Source organism: Solanum dulcamara, chromosome 5 (assembly GCF_947179165.1).
Source record: "Solanum dulcamara chromosome 5, daSolDulc1.2, whole genome shotgun sequence".
In the NCBI taxonomy this organism is placed as follows: Eukaryota; Viridiplantae; Streptophyta; class Magnoliopsida; order Solanales; family Solanaceae; genus Solanum; species Solanum dulcamara.
In genome coordinates this window covers 69420043-69437292 of record NC_077241.1, presented here as the reverse complement: position 1 = coordinate 69437292, position 17250 = coordinate 69420043, and the positions used below count along the sequence as shown (strand labels likewise).

The 17250-nt window shown below is 31.9% G+C and overlaps 3 protein-coding genes across 4 annotated transcripts; 1 reads left to right on the top strand and 2 right to left on the bottom strand.

The window, feature by feature from the left end:
• Positions 1 to 4813: 4813 nt before the first annotated feature.
• Positions 4814 to 6166, bottom strand: LOC129890703 (ATP synthase subunit beta, chloroplastic-like). The gene is made up of 2 exons (XM_055966199.1): positions 6131 to 6166; positions 4814 to 5565 (listed from the first exon to the last, which is right to left on the bottom strand). Exons 1-2 carry the CDS (start codon positions 6164 to 6166, stop codon positions 5083 to 5085), a joined length of 519 nt encoding a protein of 172 aa, XP_055822174.1. The 3' UTR covers positions 4814 to 5082.
• A 2452-nt stretch (positions 6167 to 8618) lies between these two features.
• LOC129888431 (protein SENESCENCE-ASSOCIATED GENE 21, mitochondrial-like) lies at positions 8619 to 9632 on the top strand. Its single transcript, XM_055963407.1, has 2 exons — positions 8619 to 8719; positions 9275 to 9632. Exons 1-2 carry the CDS (start codon positions 8658 to 8660, stop codon positions 9495 to 9497), a joined length of 285 nt encoding a protein of 94 aa, XP_055819382.1. The 5' UTR covers positions 8619 to 8657; the 3' UTR covers positions 9498 to 9632.
• Positions 9633 to 10197: 565 nt separating this feature from the next.
• Positions 10198 to 16753, bottom strand: LOC129889519 (poly [ADP-ribose] polymerase 2). Of its 2 annotated transcripts, none has more exons than XM_055964837.1 (18): positions 16502 to 16753; positions 16165 to 16423; positions 15144 to 15256; positions 14941 to 15022; positions 14376 to 14611; positions 13920 to 14046; positions 13773 to 13828; positions 13183 to 13256; positions 12970 to 13016; positions 12735 to 12784; positions 12266 to 12328; positions 11879 to 11959; positions 11545 to 11688; positions 11362 to 11437; positions 11127 to 11269; positions 10855 to 10928; positions 10614 to 10716; positions 10198 to 10425 (listed from the first exon to the last, which is right to left on the bottom strand). In XM_055964837.1, exons 1-18 carry the CDS (start codon positions 16589 to 16591, stop codon positions 10333 to 10335), a joined length of 1911 nt encoding a protein of 636 aa, XP_055820812.1. In that variant the 5' UTR covers positions 16592 to 16753; the 3' UTR covers positions 10198 to 10332. The 2 variants fall into 2 exon arrangements, with proteins under 2 accessions (XP_055820812.1, XP_055820813.1); XM_055964838.1 differs by having other exon boundaries at positions 11545 to 11655.
• Between the last annotated feature and the right edge of the window lie 497 nt (positions 16754 to 17250).

The following is a 17250-nucleotide window of genomic DNA, read 5'->3' as shown; positions in this document are numbered from 1 at the left end:
AAATTATTTAATTACGTATTCGACTTGTTTACTTTTCGAGAAAATTGTATCATTTCTCTACAATTGTAGTCACTCTGATACGTATGACTTTTGTATATCTATACATTTTAAATTGGAAAACCATGCATATTTCATGAATCTTGTATTTCATTTTTGTTTATATTCACTGCAAAGTTATGCCAAAAGAGATTTCATATTTTCAAAAAAGAATGTATGAAATATATATAATAATTGTTTTCTGTCAGAATATTGTATCCGTTCTGAAATTCTATTCATTTTAATTTATATGCTTTTTATATTTGTATCACTTCAGATTTCTTATATCTATCACAAACCCCTTCTTCCTGATAATTTCTTTCAAACAACTCAGTATCCTTCACAAAAACAGTTACACTTATGGGATACTTTGGCAAATCTTTGCTTTCTTCAATGGCACATATGCACGTACACCCATCTCGTTGTGTATTTTCAAAGGTGCACTACTACCTTCGATCTAATATATTCAGCTTTATGCAATTGTATCTCAAATAAACATCAATTTGTTTAGCAACCTCTTCCACTAAATCTCTAAACGTTGCATACTCCTTAATCATAATAGCCTCTATTGTATAATCAACATAACAATTATCTTCGTTCCATCTTTTCGAATGCATGATCAGAAAACTAATGTTCCCTGTATCTAATTGTATTACAAAAAAATGTATTACAATCAGACAAAAATTATGTTCTAATAGCAAACAAGAACATTGTATTCTCAAACCATTAATATACAAATATTCAAATCCATTCAACATCTTGTTTGTATTCAAAATCAGATCAACAAACAAAATGATTAATATACAAATATTTCAAACGTATCACAAAATAAAATGTATCACAATCACTTTAAATAAGATTTTAAAAAATGTATCTAAAGTACATCATATTTCAAAATAAAATATTTCACAATCACTTTGTATTCCAAAACAATTAATATACAAATATTCAAAACGATTCAACATTTGATTTATATCCATAATCCACAATGTACAACTAATTAGTATGCATATTTTAAATTGATTTATATTTCGTTTGTATCCAAACAAAGTGTAATGGAGTCAACAGGCGATTTGTATCCAAATTGCTTTTTCTCAATTCTGATTTCTCATAAAAAATCACACAACGAAGCAAATTCTGTATCAAATAAGATTTCCACAATTCATAGAATATTTGTTTTGCCTTCACATCAACTGAGAGAATTTGAAGAAAAATTGGATTCAAAACAAAATTGAATTCGCAACAACACATTCAAATCGAATTTGGAGGTTCAAAACAAATAGAATTTCAAACAAAAAATAAATTCAAAATACTTGATTGATTTTAGCACGACTTAATTTGTCAATATAGATCTCTTTTTTTTCAGCCACAAACTTGATCAATCGAATTGTATTATGCAAGAGTTGAATCTCGTTAATGGAGGTTGAGAAAGATGATTTAAGCTCATTAATGGAAGAAGAGAGAAAAGAGAGAATTCAGTCGCATATTTTACTCTCCTAAAAAGAAACGTAACTAAATGAATATTTTCAGGAAAACATTACTACAGTTGAAAGATTTTCTCCCATATTTTTCTCCAATTTGTTATTTATTAGTTGTATTCTTTTAAATATTTTTAAAAAAATTCAAAATTAGGAGAAATAGCAACTTAAAATATTTCCATTTTCAATAAATGTTGAAATGTAGCTAGAAAGTCCTATTAAATACTAAAATATTGTTGTTTTGAAAATTTTTTCAAAAACAAATTAGCAAAATATTTAGTTGCAATTGAGTTAATAAATGTTATTTCATTGGGGGTCGTTAAAGCCTTTAGTGATATTTATATAGAGTGTTAATTATAAATACTTATATTTATTACAGAGGCTAAATATAATAAATATTTTTTAAAGGTAAAAATGCATATTTTTTCTTTAAAAGTATTTTAAAAAAAATATATTTTAGAAGTTTGACGAAACAAACTAGTTACTCCAACTTGCTAACTGCATTCATTTCTTGCAGAAAATTAGTCTCAGAGAAAGTTCGTCAACATCTTTGTACAACATGTACAAATTCCTTTAATTAATTCCCCAAGATATCCAAACTCTATAGAGTATGGCTATTGATATTAATATAATAAAAAAGGAATCAAAATCAAAACTTTACAACCCTTTTAAATAACATTTCTACCAGAAAATGACAACAAAATTATTATTCTTTGAAATGGGAAAAATCAGACTTCAATTTAACATAATCTCTCTTTTTTGTTGTTGTAACAACTTATTAGGTCGTTTTGAGTACTAGAGATTTTTATTTCATAAAAGATTTATTTCATAAATTTTTAATGAGTATTTTGCACTATTTGATAACTACATTTATTTAGTTGAGGAGTAACTTTAGATAACTAATTTAATTAGTGAGCTAAACTAATAATTTAGTTAATACATTATATCACTTGTCCCATATTTATTAAAATAAAAGAATGAAATTTATTATTGATAGTACGTAATTATTTTAATTAGAGAGGAAAAGATAAGAGAAGGATTTGGGAGAGAACGGACGTGCAGCAACAGAGAGGAACGATCAGGTAAGAGTACCTCTATTTCTTCCATTAAATAGTTAGGCTTAAATGATAGTATGTATATATGATAAAGAGTAGTAATATATATTATAATATAGATTAGATATGGAGAATTGGCTTTGGAAGGTGGCAGTGTGTGCGTGTGGGATTGGGGAGACAAATCTTAGTGACAATCATCGACTAATGATTGCCAATGATTAAGTCTAATGACATGGGAGTAATGGGTGAATGTTTGAAGCCTACAAATTATTTCCAGTGATACTGTTTCATTTTCAATTTATCAGATATTTCTTTCCTTTACTGATTCTTTTTATAATAATCTCATTATGATTTAAGTTTTGCTCTCTGGGTATGGATAATTAAATATTAGGTGTATCGTATTATATAAATATCATTAGATTTATGTTATTTGGAGGAATTGAGACTTAACTCTAGGCTTGAATTTAAGAAATATGAGAATTGACAAATTAATTGGCATCAAGATTAGAAATGTGATTATATATTCATGTTCTATGATTTTTGGAATCTAGGCTAGAAGTATATCAGTATGGGTGTCTATGAACTCGTTACTTACGAATTATGCATACTTGATAGATTGAAAACGTCTGAGGTGTTGAAGAAAGGAAAAGCATTGGTGAATTAGCTTGCTTAATTTCGGTTCTTCGGTTGAGGTAGGTTATGGTTTATTCTATATCATAGAGAATCCCTTAATAGTGATTGATAGTCATTGAGTAATATTGTGAAGTTTTCTATGCATTTAATTGCTATGGTTTGGATGGTTGATATGTTGTTGTGATTGGTCTGAAATCCCAAGACAATGAAATCCATAATCTTGAACTTGCCCTATAAAAAGTGATGTCTTGAATAGAGAAGGCTTGATGAAATATTATTTATGAAGTGGAATATGATAATAAAGAATGATAAATTAATTATATTTGGATCGGGTGTCACGTTCTGGCACAGTAATATTAAAGAAAAATAAATTAAATGACCTAACACTACCTAATCTCAAATAACTCATTTTCCTAAATACCATGGTGTGGAGGCCTGAGTCATCATGTATACTCTTGATATTGTTGACTGATTACATAATTGTTGAGTTGTCCTGTCACTTGATCTTAATCTTGATGTTTGCTACTTAATTATTAAGTGCTATAGTTGATTTCCTGTTATTACTTTATGCATATTGATTTCTATTTTGAGTCGGCCGATAATACCTACTCAGTACATGTTACCCTGTACTGACTCCTACTTTTATATATCTTTTTTAGTTTTATTTTGTGGAGTGCAGCGAGTATTCCATCGACTTCGACTCAACCTTAGCTATGGCCGGTGTCCAGCACATCAGGTTTCAGAGTGAGCTATTCCTTCTAGCTCGTGTTGGATTCTCTCGATCATGGCATGATGTCCTTAGTTTCGGACATAAACTTTGTTATTTATTTATTCTGGTATTTGACATTTTCAGTCTTATTATTTTAGAATTAAATGTCCTTAATGTGATGACTTTCAGATTTTGGGAACGATATGCAATAGACTCTGGTGGATTTTTATTTGTTACTTTAATAAGATTTGAGCTTCCGCATTATTATCGTATTTCATAAGTTGAATAGCTAATATAAGTTGGGATTGGTATCATTGGTTCGCCCACCTAGGAGGTTAAGTGTGTTGTCACTCATCGCCCATTTTTGAATAGCTAATATAAGTTGGGATTGGTATCATTGGTTCGCCCACCTAGGAGGTTAAGTGTGTTGTCACTCATCGCCCATTTTGAATCATAACAGTTGATAAATACATAAAATTAAAAAGGGGGGGGGTGGAGGAGTTAGATTATTTGGCCATTTTCAATGTATAATTCTGTTAAGTTGATGTCAGAAGGCTTTATATATTATTACTAATATATAGAAGGGGCTTGGAAGCAGCTGGCCGTTGTCTTGCCAGCTTGCCGACCAAGCCTCTTCTTTGTACTCCCTCCGTTCATCTTTAGTTCCTAATTTATTCTTATTATTAATTAGTTGTTATTTTTTATTATATTTTTAAAAAATTATATTTACTATATTCAAAGGTGATATGATAAAATTACTTTTTTATTTATAGTTTCTTAAGAATTGTGCAAAGTTAATAATGGACAAGTCACTATAATAATTTAAGTATTTTTCATATTTTGTAGTGTAGTTTTTTGGTTTTGTTTTTACATGTAACGGTCGAAAAGATTACCTACTGAACTTCTTGTGGATCAATGTCACTACCCTTCTCCGCATCATTTACTAAAACAGTGATCTCATTATTTCCTATTCTAGCAAAACCACACATCAGAGCCATCGTTAATCATTGGTTGTTAAGGCGTATTCTCAAAATCCCTATATCTACAGCTGTTGCAATAGGGGCGTGATTTGGTAATATGCCAATTTGACCACTACTAGTAGATAAAATAATTTCTTCCACTTCTGAATCCCAAACAATTCGATTAGGGGTCAGTACACTAAGATTTAAGGTCATTTCTTCAAATCGCTCTCCATTTCTAAGTTTATAGCCTTCGCGGTAGCTTCATCGATAGTACCTACCAAATAAAAGTCCTGTTCAGAAAGATCATCTAATTTTCCGGAAAGGATCAATTGAAATCCTCGAATTGTTTCTGCTAGACCAACATATTTCCCTGGAGAACCAGTAAATACTTCTGCTACGAAAAAGGGTTGTGATAAGAAACGCTCAATTTTTCGCGCTCTTGCTACGAGTAAACGATCCTCTTTGGATAATTCGTCCAATCCAAGGATAGCTATAACGTCCTGAAGTTCTTTGTAACGTTGTAAAGTTTGCTTAACTCTTTGGGCGATTTTGTAATGTTCCTCACCAACGATCCGAGGTTGAAGCATGGTTGACATTGAATCTAAAGGATCTACTATTGGATAAATACCTTTGGCATACAATCCTCTTGATAGTACGGATGTCCGCTCAATCCGAAGGAAATTACGCGGAAGCTTTGCAGAATTATTATGAAGCTATGCGACTAGAAATTGATCCCTATGATCGAAGTTATATACTCTATAATATAAGGCTTATCCACACAAGTAATGGAGAACATACAAAGTTAAAGAGGGTATTTATGCTTAGATTACTCGATTTTAGTCCTTAAATACAGAAGTTATTTGAAAAGTTAAAAACAAAACCAATAAAAATTGTTTATTAATATTATTTAGAAATTTTGAATTTTAATTTATTTTTCTCTTTTTAATATGCTATATATTTTAAAGTTACGTAAAAAGTATTGTGCGTCACAATAACAATTTAAAAAGAACAGTAAAATTAGAAGAACATCATTAATGTTTATTTTATAATTATTATCTAAAACACTATTTATATTAAACAAAACTTAAAAAAATTGAAAAACACCTATTTTGAAACAAAAGGAGTGTAAATCACAACTTAAAATATTTTTAAAATATATTAAAAAAATTGATTGACTCCAAATTTTATCTTTATCACATAAATTGAGATAGAAAGAGCAACATATATTGAGTCCGTGCTAGCATGGGCTGCAAGCACCTCTTGGTTGACGTATTTGCTTCTTGTTGAGGGCATTTATGTAATTTCTATTTTGATTTATTTATCTTTTTTTAGTCTTTTGAATATTTGAAAATTACATAATTTTTTTATTTATAAATAATGATAATTAACAACTTAAAATATTTAAATTTTAAAAGATATAAAAAAATAACCCTTGAAATTTTACCCGTGCCAGATAAAATGAGACATAGGAAGTAAAATATATTATTTGAAAATGACATCAAAAACACTATAAATCACAATAATTAACAACTTGAAATATTTGAAAGACATATCAAAATTTGGTTGATTTTATTTGAGAATGACATAAAAATCACTATAAATCACAATAATTGCTAACCTAAAATATTTGAAAAACATAAAAATTTGGTTGACTCTTGAAATTTTATATGTGCAACGTACATTGAGATATATAGAGTGATATATATATTATTTGAAAACTATGTAAAAAGATCAAAATTTGAATAATTCTCCATATTCTAACTGTGTCACATAAATTGAGATTTAAAAAAAAAGTAACATGTATTGGACCCGTGCTAGCACGGCTCCCATGTCTATATATATATAGCTCCCACAGCAAAACTCCTAATACCACAGCAGCAATTGCAAATATATGGCTATCAACTATACTATATATGCCAAAATTTTGTTTTTATTATCCGTCTTTTCTATTTTTCAGAAATAAGAAGATAAAAGATAAGGCTGAAAGCCAAAAATAGACTCAACTGGTTTCTTATGAGTTATGTATATTGTCTTTTTTCTTGATACGTATAAACTCTATAATGATCATAAAATATTTAATTTTTTTCATGTTTATTAAAAAAATAGAGATTTATTATCTCATTAGAATTAGTAACAAATGAAAGTGGCCGAGATGAGAATGTTGAGATGGATGTGTGGGCATACCAGGAGCGACAGGATTAGAAATGAGGCTATTCGAGATAAGGTGGGAGTGGCCTCGGTGGAAGACAAGATGCGGGAGACGCGACTGAGATGATTTGGGCATGTGAAGAGGAGAGTCCCAGATGCACCAGTGCGGAGATGTGAGAGGTTGGCCATGGATGGTTTCAGAAGAGGTAGGGGTAGGCCGAAGAAATATTGGGGAGAGGTGATCAGACAGGACATGACGCATTTATGACTTACCGAGGACATGACCTTAGATAGGAGGGTGTGGAGGACACACATTAGGGTAGAAGGCTAGCACATAGTGGCATTTCCCCCCCTTATCCGTAGGCGTATTAATGCACTATGATTTCTTGTACTCTGATTTATGGTATTTATGTTATTATCTAATAATACCTACTGCTTTTTGTGCTTTGATTATTTCGTTATCTACTTATCTACTTCTAATATTCTTGTCTGACCTGTTTCTATGCTTCTATTGTGTCAATGGTCTTTCGAAAACAGTCATCCTACATTGGTAGGAGTCAGGTCTGCGTACACTTTACCCTCCCCAGACCCTACGATGTGGGATTTCACTGGGTTGTTGTTGTTGTTGTAGAATTAGTAACAAAAAGGCCTATAGCCCCTCTTATTTGTACTCTTATCTTTGAGGTTTTTGTTTTTATTTATTAATTAAAAAAAAAAAGTAGACCTAAGCACCCCGCTAGCGGATTTTTTTTTGAAAAAAATTGTGATTAAGCTATTGTTGTTTATTTTTGTTGATACTATCTCCGTTATATATTAACGTTAATTCATTACAAATATGACTAATTTCTTTATATGTGTGTTAAGTTTTGACTTGTTGATATTTCACAGTACGTAGTACTCCATTAATTTTGCAAATCTTAAGTGAACCTAATAAGGAATTTGAGTGGAACTAATAATTAAGACGGTGATGAAGTACTTGTGGAATGAATTTTCTACAAGAATTATATTCTATTTGCAAGTTGGGAGTGAACTACTCTCTCGTCCATTTTTACTTATTTAATTTAAAAAATTAAAAGATATATATCTATTTTTTGTCTTGTAGCATCATTTACTTTTTAATTCGAAAATATTACATTTGTTTATTTAATAACAATATTCTCATATTTATTTTTATTGTATCCCACTTAACAATTTATTATGAAGAAAAATTAACTAAAAGTAATTATTAAAGTGATTTTAATAACGATAATTTTATAAACATACTAAAGCCTTTCATTATTTTTCAAACTTCATGTCAATCAGACAGTGTCACATAAATTAAAATAAGATAAATAAGTAATGAAAGATGCTATAATAAAATTATCAGCATATTTATTATTTTTAGAAAATATGTCAAAATAAATATGGACAAATAAATATGAACGATCAAAGTTTGGTGTTTGAAGAAAAGTAGAAAATGTAACATTCAAAATGTCAGAAGCAAGTAGACCTCTCCTCACATTTTTTTTTAAAAAAAAAAAGCTTGTTAATTTCCTCTACTTATAAATATGGCACTCTTTTCTTTACATCCAAAAATTTCCAAGAAATCAACAAACTCATTATATTCTGTTTGGCATAAAAGCATTTTGATAATTATATGGCTCGCTTTTTTCTCAACGTTAAGCTCTTTTCTGACCAATTCTCTCTTTTTGTAACCAGGTAATTATCATTTTCAATCTAAAGAGAATTCATATTTCTTCGTAAAAAAATTATAATATTGTATAAATACTTTAAATAGATTTATATATATATATATTAGTCTACAATATATTGATCTTACTAACAATTTTTTTTGTGTGTTTTCTTTTTATATTTGATTTTCTTTTAGCGAAAATGAAAATTGAGACTCCATCGAAAAATATTTTTTTATTTATGGCAAAAATCTACTCCATCAAGAAATTATTTGTTATTTACGTTGAATGATTACTTTTTTTATATTTTAAATTCATAAGTAAAACTTAGATCTCACCCACCTAAATATCATTTCTTATTTTTATTAAATCATTTGTTATTTATGTTAAACGATTACTTCTTTATATTTTAAATTTCATGGATAAAACTTCGGTCTCACGCACCTAAATATCCTTTCTTATTGATATCGAATCTTCCTACATATGCTTATATTTTAAATTTTTTTAGTCAAAATTTCCGTTCCGCCAAAAAAACCTTTCTTTCTCGTTCATAAATGAATTTTTTGGGTTATACATACTGTAGGAAGGGATATGCAGTGGCGGCGTCAGGCGGAGGAAGAAGAGGAGGTGAGCTGAGCAACGTTATGATGAAGCAGCTGAAAGGAGGAGATGAAGAATCAGTTCCCAAATCACCATGGGTACCTGACCCCGTCACCGGTTATTACCGACCGGAAAATCAAGCAGATCAGATTGACGCCGTCGAGCTCCGGCGAATGCTTTTGAAGAGCAACTTCAAACGACACTAACAAATTTAGTTTATCTCAAAATTAGTATACCAAGTTTACTTTGTAATGGGGTTACGTTGCAAGTATTTTAGTAGGTATATTAAGGATAGATGATGAGTATTTTACATTTACGCTGGAGTTTATATGAAAAATCGAATCGACCAATAAAGCGAATTGAAAAAAATGCTATTGAATTATTGACTTATTGTTACTGAGTTATTGGGTTAACGAGGTCGACCTCAGCAGTTTTTTATTATGAATTGTAAGCAGATAAGTACTAGTAAAATTTATTTTATGAAAAGAAATTCTGAATATTTTTTTATACTTTTATCATTGAAAAAAGTCATGATTTTATGTATCAAAAATACTTCACAATACACTTAAAATTGAGATAAGATATAACTTCACGTAAGGAGTTAATAAAAAGAATTATAGTTCATCCATTTGTAGGCGAACTAGCTTTAAAGTTTGTGTAATATTATTTCAAATGGATTTGGGGTTAACTAAGGAGATAAAGGTGTTAAAGATGTTAGTTGAACACCAATAAATAGAGGAACTATCCGTTTTGATAAGTATTTTTAGAGAGTGTCCCTTTTGATGTTTAGGGTTCAAAAAGTGTCTATTTTCGTGTAGGAGTGGCTTTGTGGGATAATAGGCAAGACATGAATGATTTTATTGTTACAAATAGAAACAAAGTTCTGTTTTTTTTGGTAATCAAAAGAAACAAACTAACTCAGTATCTAGCTAGATTAGCGTAGACGATTCAAAAGTATCAAAATTTACATGACGCATTAATGCCAAAACGAAATTACTGATAGTAGAAACTTAAAAAGATGAAATTATATTTACAATATGATTATATCCCATAATTGAACTCAACTTGGATAACATAGCGCATCCTTATTTGTTCCACATTGTAAACTATGTACTCATTATACATCAAACTACCCTGCAAAAACATTTAAGACAATGTTCAGTATATATGGGACTAGCCAGCAGAAATTGAACTTCATTTTAACACAAAAACTAGGATTTTTCATTCATAATTTCACAATTACGAACATCATATGCATATAACGTTTCGAGAAAATGGAATCGTGATGTAAAAATGATGTCATAAACAAGAGTAGAGCAAACCTGCTTTCGTTGCTTCTTTGGATTTCCCAAAGGAACGATGACACCATCTTCGAGTATTTGAGATTCTTTGAAATCTGGGGCCGTGGCACCAACTCCTTTGGTGCTGCAATATCAAGAATCATGATATTCCCATGAATCATTCTTTTCCAGCTCAAACTATATCTAAAAAGTACAGTTTTCTTCTTTCTTTTGTTGTATTTTGAGTTGAGCAATAACATAATAAGTATGAGAAGAATGAAACCTTAGTTTTCCTGAAGGCAACTTATCAGCATCGTAGTTGGCTGACAGCAGCTCATTCATGTCACCAAGAGCAACCTGTAAAGGAAGTAGAAATGTCGTTAATTTCTGGACTGCAGGGCTTCCCCTCCTATCCAAAGCTTGAAAAGGAAAACATGTGAAATGGCAATCTAGATATAGAGAGATTGTGGCACATAAAAATGGACTTGTCTAAAGGAATGACATAAAAATAAGAGAGTGGAACAAAGCTTGGGCTGGATTGAAAGGCTAACGAACCTCGCACAACAGAAGGACACCATTCTTAGCAGCCGATGAGGCATAGCAATAATTTGCACTTTTGGAGAACATATCAGCAAAATAAACACCTTTCCCAAACATGTACCCTGTTGAAGGTGCTTCTGGAGGAGCAATTCGTAAACCTAGTGTATCACGCAGGAATCAGTCATTAGGTAATTACAAGATGACTTAAAGCATGCTTGAAGAAATTAAAACAAGAGAATAAGCAAACAACCCTGTGAAAGAATGCCAGCCCAGTTTGTGAGCCGAGAACCATGCCATAAAAGCATCCTATTACTCATATCAGAGAACTGCTTCCAGAGAGTTCACAGATTTACATCAGTCTTGGGTAGAAGTAGTTATGTTAATAAAATAGAAAAAGCTGTTGTAAGGACTTTCGTGAGACTTTGGAGTTCACCTTCTGGAATCTTTCAGTTTCACCATCTCTTGATGCCCTAAATATTTGAACAATATCGACAGCATAACTAGAATGTGTTTTTGCATGGGTATTCTTCATGTAACTCTCAATCTGACCAAAAATAACATCACTCAGCTTTATAAACTGCAGAGATGAATAATGATCTGAGACAAAAATCAATTATAGTAGAAGACATGATGCGCATGGACCAAATGAACAAACAAATTCACAATATTTATACTTGTCATGCTGATCAACACTCTGAATAAGGAAATACAATACTCAGAAGATAAAAGGCCATGAAGTGATAGATCCATCAAAAACTTTCTCATACCCTGAGAAATTCCTGGGAACCGACTTCAACTGGAACAAGTTTGCAATGAAGTTGTTCATATTGATAATACAAGGGATCCTCCTACAAGAAGATGATGCCAATTCTGAGTCATATCTTAATCATCAAAACAGTTATTGCGTGCAAAAGCAAATAAAATTGTGTTAAAAGCCAGATCTCTTGGAACATAGCTTCAACCAAAACCATTTTTATTATTTCAAAGATAAATCAAAAATCATTTCACTGATAATGCACCAAAATGGAGCCAAAAGTTGTGGTTTTTATTTTTACATTTGAGCTTCCAAAATATTTATCTATACTCGACAGAATGTTCTTTTCACACCAAAAAACTAAAGCAAATACTTTCAACAAGACTCAGCAAAGCAGTACCTGTATATCTGTGTTATCCTCCAATATCTTAGTTGCGACTTCAATTTCAGCAAGAGCTTCGACCTTTTTGTTTCCAAGAGTTTACCACAGCAATAGGATCAGGTAGAAATAAGTAAAACAATAGACAAGCAGCACGAAAATAAATGTGAAAAGGCATTGAAATAAAATTTCATTGTAAAGATCATTTTTTACTGACAACAGTTAATTCAACTTTCTATCATATGCTTTGTTATTAGCTCATGCATACAGCAGGACAACATAGAACCAACTCATTTGTGAGGGAACACCAACTAACAGTAAATAAGAAATCCATGCTTCTAGATGGACATAAAAATTGATGATGAAACATCAAATCATCAGTCAGCCTAATTAACTGTCAAAAGCACTACAAAGCAGACACGTCCACCCCTTTGACTGAAATGCGCACACACAGAATAATGATCAGGAGAAAAGAGAAAAAATCAGTCACCATTTCAATTTTGCGTTTTAACTTCTGAGGGGTGTCGATGACAAATTCACCTGACAAGGATAATAAGTATATTAGTGAGTTACACAAAAACTAACAGAACTACTACCATCAACCTGAAGTAACTGAAAGAAAAAAAGGACACATGGGAAAAAGAAAGACTGGAGGATAAAGCAAGCAGATGAAGCAGGACGAGGCAAAATGAGGCTTTGGTGGAAAAGGAACTAAGATGACTTACGCATCGTCTGGAATCCAAAATCATGAGGAATGACTGTATAGAATTGACTGCAACATAAAAATGATGAAAATATCAGCAACCATATATTCATATGGTTACAAACGGCTCCTGAAGCTTCTAAAATTCCAGAAACCACGTGGTTATGGCTAAGCAGATGTGCATTGATCATTGACCATAATCAGACAGCTCACAGTAGGAATGAAACAAGCTTACCTGGTCAAATCTTCAAGCAGTGGTCTGTTGGACTGGCCAATTACATCAGCAATATTTTTCAAGACATCATAGCCCTAAACAGAGACAAACTTTTAGTTGAATAGTACAGAGTAATTCTCTTTTTTCACTCATTTTTAATCTAGTTACTGATTCGTTTATGTCTTGGTGAGGGTAGTAAAGCATGATAGCTGGACTACCAGAGTACAGAGAACATTATAATATATAAAGGTTCTGACTTCTGACAACATGTAACCACTTCCTACCTAACTATCTTCTCCCAACACCCTTTTTTCCATTTCTTCATCAAATACCTTGTGAAATCCCTCTGCATCAGATTCCAGTCAGGCAATCTAGCAACAAGACTAAGAATTTTCAGCACTCCAGGAGAGCACCAATCAAGACCTCAAGCTCTGATGAGGAAATATTAGTGGGGAGGGAGTAATAAATTAGGTTTAAGGGAATGTTTACATGATTTGGTATATGCTTCATTGACTATTTTTCACTCAGGACCGCACAGATTTAAATAAATGGAGACAAAACTTAGTTCAGAAATGGGACACTAAAGCATAAATCACACACCAGATACTTGCCTTTAAAATGGTTGTCTTGCTCAATTTACCGAGTGGCAACTTGTTAGCATTGTACCCTGTTCAACAATAACAAGAATATGTAGCAGTTACATTAGAAGTGATGAATATCAAGATAAGGACCATTATGGTGTAAGAAAAGTGCTAAACCTATTTCCATCATTTGCTGCCTCATCATATTGATGTCGCAAATAAGAGATATGAACTTTGCAATCGGGGCCTCCAGCTTAGTCTCACGAGGTTGACTTTTTGGTACTGGGTTGGACTGTCCTTGGACCTGTTTGAGAGGTTCATGAAGCCCTCAGATCAGTATACACCACTTTATATATGTTGTAATGTCGACTTGGTAAACAAGAATGATACTTCAAACCGAACTGCTTATTCATATGATAGAAACTTACAAGTTATTGCTTTCACAACTGGACTCAGATGCAATAGCAGAAAGTAGAGCAAAAGATTCTAAGTTGATGGAAAAAATAGTGACTATAATACATCTACACAATTGTGATATAGAGCAATAGGATTGACATCAATGCAGAAAGCCAGAACTAATAAGTTTACTACATGATTGTCTCAATAGAGAACAAGGAACTTAAAACAACTTACTAAGGAGTCTTTCCCATTTTCAGCATAGTCCATTTCCAACCAAACATAATGCTTTGGTTGACAAAAAAAATCTTTGCGGTTAGACCAATAGTTCTTGGTCTTCTCATAGAATTTACTCTTAAACTCAGATGTGGCATCATAGGCAGACGTATAGGGACCACTGATCTTCGTTCCACCCTTTACACCAACTCTACCCCATCTTGTGTAAACAAGGAAATTCCCACCACTATCATTCTCTGCAATCAGATGAATAGAATCAGGCCAAATAAATATGGAGAAGGGTAATGACATGATGTAAATATCAGAAAGTATCAAATATGTAAGAATTCAGATTGTTTCTAGAACATGATGAACCAAATACAACATTCATAGCTGTTCTGAGTGTTGGCCCACCATCAGAAGTAGTCAGATGACTCAGATGATTCAACCAATTAACTGGAACAATTTATTATGGTATATATTGCTACCATAGCATAGAAAATTACTTTAAAAGGAAAACAAGGCAACTAGGCAGTATGCTTCCTACAAATTAAGATTGTATATAAGGCAACAAATGGAGAATCACCTAGAACTTGAATGATATAAAACTTGTTATTGTTGTTCCCAACATTTGTTTGGTTCAATGTGGCATCATAAATATCATTTCCCTGCAGATCAACAAGAATTCATTGGAATCCGAATGAACTTTATTAGACAGATAAGAGGGAGGGAAGGAACAATGCAAACACTTCTTTGCAGCCAGAAGCAAAAAGTTTCTAAAAGACTTACTTGTTGCAGGACATGGTACCGTTCTTTGATGTCATCTGACAGGTATTGATCCAAAACAGCTGCACCCTTCTTTGTTGCTGTGACCAACTTCTCTGTCTCGTCTTCATCTCCAACTGCCAAATATTTTAACAGTCAGCAAGACACAGTCATTTCTCACTAAAAAGGGATGAAAAGCACAACCAAATAGATAGCGTAAATAGTCAAGTTAGTTTCAGCCTAGACAGTAGCACTAAATCGAAGCAAACCATTTCACTACATTTCTGTGTTAATCAGTATAATATAGGGCATTGTTACTATTCGGTAGCATTAACTACTCTAGTATATACCAGTAATTATGATAACAATCTACTGTTAAAAGCTTCCTAAAGAGTTCAATTCTACTTGGTATAAAGCTACTCCCTAAGTTTCAAAATTTAGTCACTTTTGATTTAACCTATACCTGAGTAGATCATAGATTAATCCACTTCACAAATAGGAAGTTAGACAATCACAAAGCTATATGAAAAGTGTAACAATTTGTGATTGTGTCATCTCAAATTGGGGTCTGTCTGAAACAGTCTCTCTACCTCTCACAAGGTAGGAGTAAGGTCTACGTACACTTCCACCCTCCCCAGACCCCACTCGTGGGATCACAATAGGTATGTTATTGTTGTTGTCGTCATCGTCTCAAATTGACAAGTTATTGATACACTTAAAAGTTATTGGTCAAAGCACTTTCTTTTGCAACAAAAAGATAAAATTACAGGACGAAGTAGAAATTAAATGTGAAAGGTCAAATTAAATAATAAGACAAGACTATTTTTAGTTTCGACTCGACAATGCACTCAAGCACCATCAAAAGCAGTCAGGGAAAACAAGTGCTAAACCAACATAAATTACTCTTCCCTTAGTCTGACTAATTTTAATCAAAGAAACTAAGTTTAGGTTCCAAGAAGAAAAAAAAGGAAGTTATGTGAATGAATAAACTGATGATAAATTTCAACTGATGATAAATTTCATAAGTTTAACTTAATGACAGTACCTCCAAGATTATCTTTTGAGTGTGAATCAGCAGCAGCACAAAGCCTCTCAACAAGTTCTTTCTTGGACCCAGTACTTGAAATCCCACGAGAAGTGGCTACTTCCCTTAACTCCTTAACACTCATTTTCTTATACTCCTCCACAGCATTCATTTTCCCTGACCCAATTGAGTCAGAATCAACCCTCGATCTTTTCCTATCACCATTCAATTTCTTCTTGTTTTCCTCTTCCTCCTCAATAGCCTCGTCCAACCTCCTTGCCTGCAATATGGGTACTCAATTAAAACCAAGAAAATTAACAAGCAATAGATACAATTAGTGACAAATATAGGTGCTAACCAGTATGGATTTGGTTCCTGTGGTGTCAAGACCGCGACTTGAAAGCTCCTTACGAAGGTCATCGACTTTAAGCTTGGTAATGTTGGCCATTGTTTGAATGTTTTCAGTGCTGAGAAGTTGCAGAACTAGTTATATACTTTTACTAGTGAAGGGAAAAAGCTTGTTAAAGAAGATTGTTGCAACAATTTGTGCAGCGCACGGTATAGCGCGGGCCTCCTTTCAGACTTTTCAAATTTGGAAAGTGAAATGGGAATGGCCCCTGTGTTCTAATTGGACACACAGTTTAAAAAAATATACTCACTCCATTCCAAAAAAATTTACTATTTTAATCTTGTGGTCTTAAATATATCACGTGTAAAATTGAAATTAAAGTTTTATCAAAAAAGGAAATGAGTTATTTTTTTTTGAACAGATTAAAAAAAAAAAGAGGTCATTTTTTTTTGAAACGGAGTGTATATCATATTTGCGTGGCTATAAATCTTTTTACTAAAATAAAATGCACATTTTAAAATTAAATTATTATTGAATATAGAAGTAGGTTATTCTTTTTGAAATTGACGCTATGCAAATTTTAACCAATATTTTCAAAAAAAATATAATTATCATGTTGATAAGAGATATTGTAATTCGTACGTAGTACTTTTCGTACTATTTTTGAAAATTAAAATTATAATATTAAAATATTGAATTGATCTAATTTAATGTAACTTTGAAAATTAGTCAATTTAATTTTTAGAAAGCGAAAAATA

Coding starts and splice junctions, on each gene's coding strand:
- LOC129890703 (XM_055966199.1), bottom strand. CDS start 6,166: ATGCCCTCAACAAGAAGCAAATACGTCAACCAAGAG. Junction 5,566..6,130: donor GCAAATACGTCAACCAAGAG/GTGCTTGCAGCC, acceptor AATTCTGCAAAG/CTTCCGCGTAATTTCCTTCG.
- LOC129888431 (XM_055963407.1), top strand. CDS start 8,658: ATGGCTCGCTTTTTTCTCAACGTTAAGCTCTTTTCTGACCAATTCTCT. Junction 8,720..9,274: donor TTCTCTCTTTTTGTAACCAG/GTAATTATCATT, acceptor TACATACTGTAG/GAAGGGATATGCAGTGGCGG.
- LOC129889519 (XM_055964837.1), bottom strand. CDS start 16,591: ATGGCCAACATTACCAAGCTTAAAGTCGATGACCTTCGTAAGGAGCTT. Junction 16,424..16,501: donor CAGGAACCAAATCCATACTG/GTTAGCACCTAT, acceptor CCCATATTGCAG/GCAAGGAGGTTGGACGAGGC. Junction 10,929..11,126: donor GTGTCCTTCTGTTGTGCGAG/GTTCGTTAGCCT, acceptor CTTCCTTTACAG/GTTGCTCTTGGTGACATGAA.